Source organism: Photinus pyralis, unplaced genomic scaffold, assembly GCF_008802855.1.
Source record: "Photinus pyralis isolate 1611_PpyrPB1 unplaced genomic scaffold, Ppyr1.3 Ppyr1.4_LG10, whole genome shotgun sequence".
NCBI lineage: Eukaryota > Metazoa > Arthropoda > Insecta > Coleoptera > Lampyridae > Photinus > Photinus pyralis.
In genome coordinates, this window is record NW_022170250.1 from 5,890,661 (window position 1) to 5,893,089 (window position 2,429).

General features: G+C 43.7%; 1 protein-coding gene across 1 annotated transcript; it reads left to right on the forward strand.

Annotated features, from left to right (window-relative positions):
• Nucleotides 1-204: 204 nt before the first annotated feature.
• Nucleotides 205-2,202, forward strand: LOC116162117 (cytochrome P450 9e2-like). Its single transcript, XM_031475651.1, has 5 exons — nt 205-484; nt 528-694; nt 748-1,079; nt 1,129-1,579; nt 1,630-2,202. Exons 1-5 carry the CDS (start codon nt 282-284, stop codon nt 2,064-2,066), a joined length of 1,590 nt encoding a protein of 529 aa, XP_031331511.1. The 5' UTR covers nt 205-281; the 3' UTR covers nt 2,067-2,202.
• The last annotated feature ends 227 nt before the right edge of the window (nt 2,203-2,429 follow it).

The following is a 2,429-nucleotide window of genomic DNA, read 5'->3' on the forward strand; positions in this document are numbered from 1 at the left end:
GAAGAAGCAGTCCAGTGTTTTACGATTTATTGTTGTATTGTGTATGTTTACGTCATAGAACTGTACTACGTATACAGTTCTATGGTTTACGTAGACATTCTAAATAAAAATATTTACAAAATGCTTGTGATTTCACAACAGAGTTTGATTGGTCGCAGAAAAATGATACATTTTTGGTACATTTCCATCTGTTTTATCAGGATATGTTGTTTGTGTTATTAACAGTGCAATTTTAACTTCTGTATGAGTGAACGAGTTAATAAAGATTATTGTAAAACAAAATGGCGATTTTTTATCTTGCAGGTGCGATCTTATGCGTCGTGCTTTATTTCGCCTTTCTCAAACGCTTTACCTACTGGGAATCGCGCGGGGTGCTGCAGTATGGTTATTTAGTGAACCTTCGTGAATTGCTGCTCGGTTTGATATCCTACAGGGGCATTACCGAGATCATTCAGACAATTTACGATGCGTTTCCAGAGTCAAGGTAAGTTAATCGGAAGATGTCGCCAGTCTAACGATCTGTCCAGGTTCTGCGGGGTTTACCAGTTTTCGAGACCAACTTTGGTCATACGCGACCCTGAATTGATAAAGAAGGTCACGGTGGAAGACTTTGAATACTTTACCGATCACATCAATATTGCGTTGGCGCAGGACTCCGAGCCGATTTGGCAAAAGAATCTGATTGCGCTAAAAGGTCACGGTCATATTTAAGCTCGCACCAATTACCTACATGTTCTTATTTCACAGGTGAAAAATGGAAGGATATGCGAGCCACTCTCACCCCTTCTTTTACAAGTAGCAAAATGAAGACGATGTTTGATCTAATATCCAACTACGCCAAGGCGTTCGTGGGGTACTTCGAGGAACATCCAGATGAAGTCCACTCGATGCAGATGAAGGACGTTTTCGGTCGATTCACGAACGACATCATCGCGACCTGCGCCTTTGGTATCAATTGCGATTCCATGCGAAATCCGCAGAACGAATTTTACTTGATGGGCAAAGATATAACATCGTTCACGGGATTTTGGGCCAACTTACGGAAGGTGTTCACGTTACTGTTTCCTCGCCTTGCAAAGGTGCGGTACACCCCCATTTACGAGGGTTTCACAGCGGTTTTGCTTGCAGAGGTTACAAATAACGTTCTTCTCAAAGCGGGCGGCGCACTTCTTCACGACGCTCATTCCGGAAATCATCGCGAGTCGAGAGCAGAATGGCATTACACGCCCTGACATGATTCACCTACTGATGGAAGCACGAAAAGGCAGACTTAACTTTGATAAAACCATCGAGGAGACCGAATTCAGGGTGATCGAAAGAGTTGCGGATCGAAAAGAAGAAGAACGGAAGAAGGAACAACTGACCGACATGGACATAACGGCTCAAGCGCTAGTCTTCTTCCTCGCCGGTTTCGACAGCGTTTCTTCTTTGATGTGCTTCATGGCTCACGAACTTGCCATTAACGCTGACATACAAGAACGCCTTCAACTTGAGGTCGACGACACCGTGCGACAATGCAGGGGGAATATAACCTACGAGGCGTTGTCAAAAATGGAATACATGGACATGGTGGTTTCAGGTAAGTACCCTCTCCCGCTTAAGTCCACGCACTAAGTCGTACTTCACCAGAAACCATGAGAAAGTGGCCAGTTGGCGTGTTCTCCGGCCGCGTCTGCACCAAACCGTACACGATCAAACCCGAAAAGGAGGGCGAAAAGGCCGTAAAGTTAAACGTGAACGATTCCCTTTGGATTCCGATCTTCGCGATCCATCGGGATGAGAACAATTACGAAAACCCCACCCGATTCGATCCCGAACGGTTCAATAGGGAGAATAGGGCGAGCGTACTTCCCTACCAGTTCATACCGTTCGGCGTCGGGCCGAGGTCGTGCATCGGAAATCGTTTCGCACTCATGGAAACGAAACTGGTGTTCTTCTACCTTCTGAGCAAATTTAATCTGGTGGTCACCGAAAAGACCGACGTACCGCTGCAGCTCGGCAAACATGCATTTCAGCTGAAAGCCAAAAACGGATTTTGGTTAGCTTTGAAAGCGAGAACACGCTGACCTCTTGTGCAATGGATCGTTAACTTTACTATAAATTACAGCATTAACATTTTTTTATCTCTATTTTTAGTGTTACATTTACGTTGACCTCTATTTTTAGTGTTTATACTTAAATAAATGGGTTTCAAAAACACGATATCAGCTTCCTTATGTCCTAATACTCTTCTTCCTTCATCGTCACCCCTCTTTTTTTACTCTCCCTTTCGTCTTTTTCCGTTTTTTGTTAATACGGGAAATTTTCCTTCCTTTTATTAATGGTGTTAAGATGTCTGATTTCAAATTTCAGACGACTAATATCGTTGGCGAGCATAGAGATATCGTTCGAAAGTATTTGCACGTGAAGCAATGGGGGTTAAAAATTTT

What these genes read in the sequence shown, in the direction of transcription:
- LOC116162117 (XM_031475651.1), top strand. Translation starts at nt 282, where the DNA reads ATGGCGATTTTTTATCTTGCAGGTGCGATCTTATGCGTCGTGCTTTAT. An exon ending in GAATCTGATTGCGCTAAAAG is followed by an intron (nt 695 to 747) that starts GTCACGGTCATA and finishes CTTATTTCACAG; the next exon opens with GTGAAAAATGGAAGGATATG. An exon ending in TGTTTCCTCGCCTTGCAAAG is followed by an intron (nt 1,080 to 1,128) that starts GTGCGGTACACC and finishes TTTTGCTTGCAG; the next exon opens with AGGTTACAAATAACGTTCTT.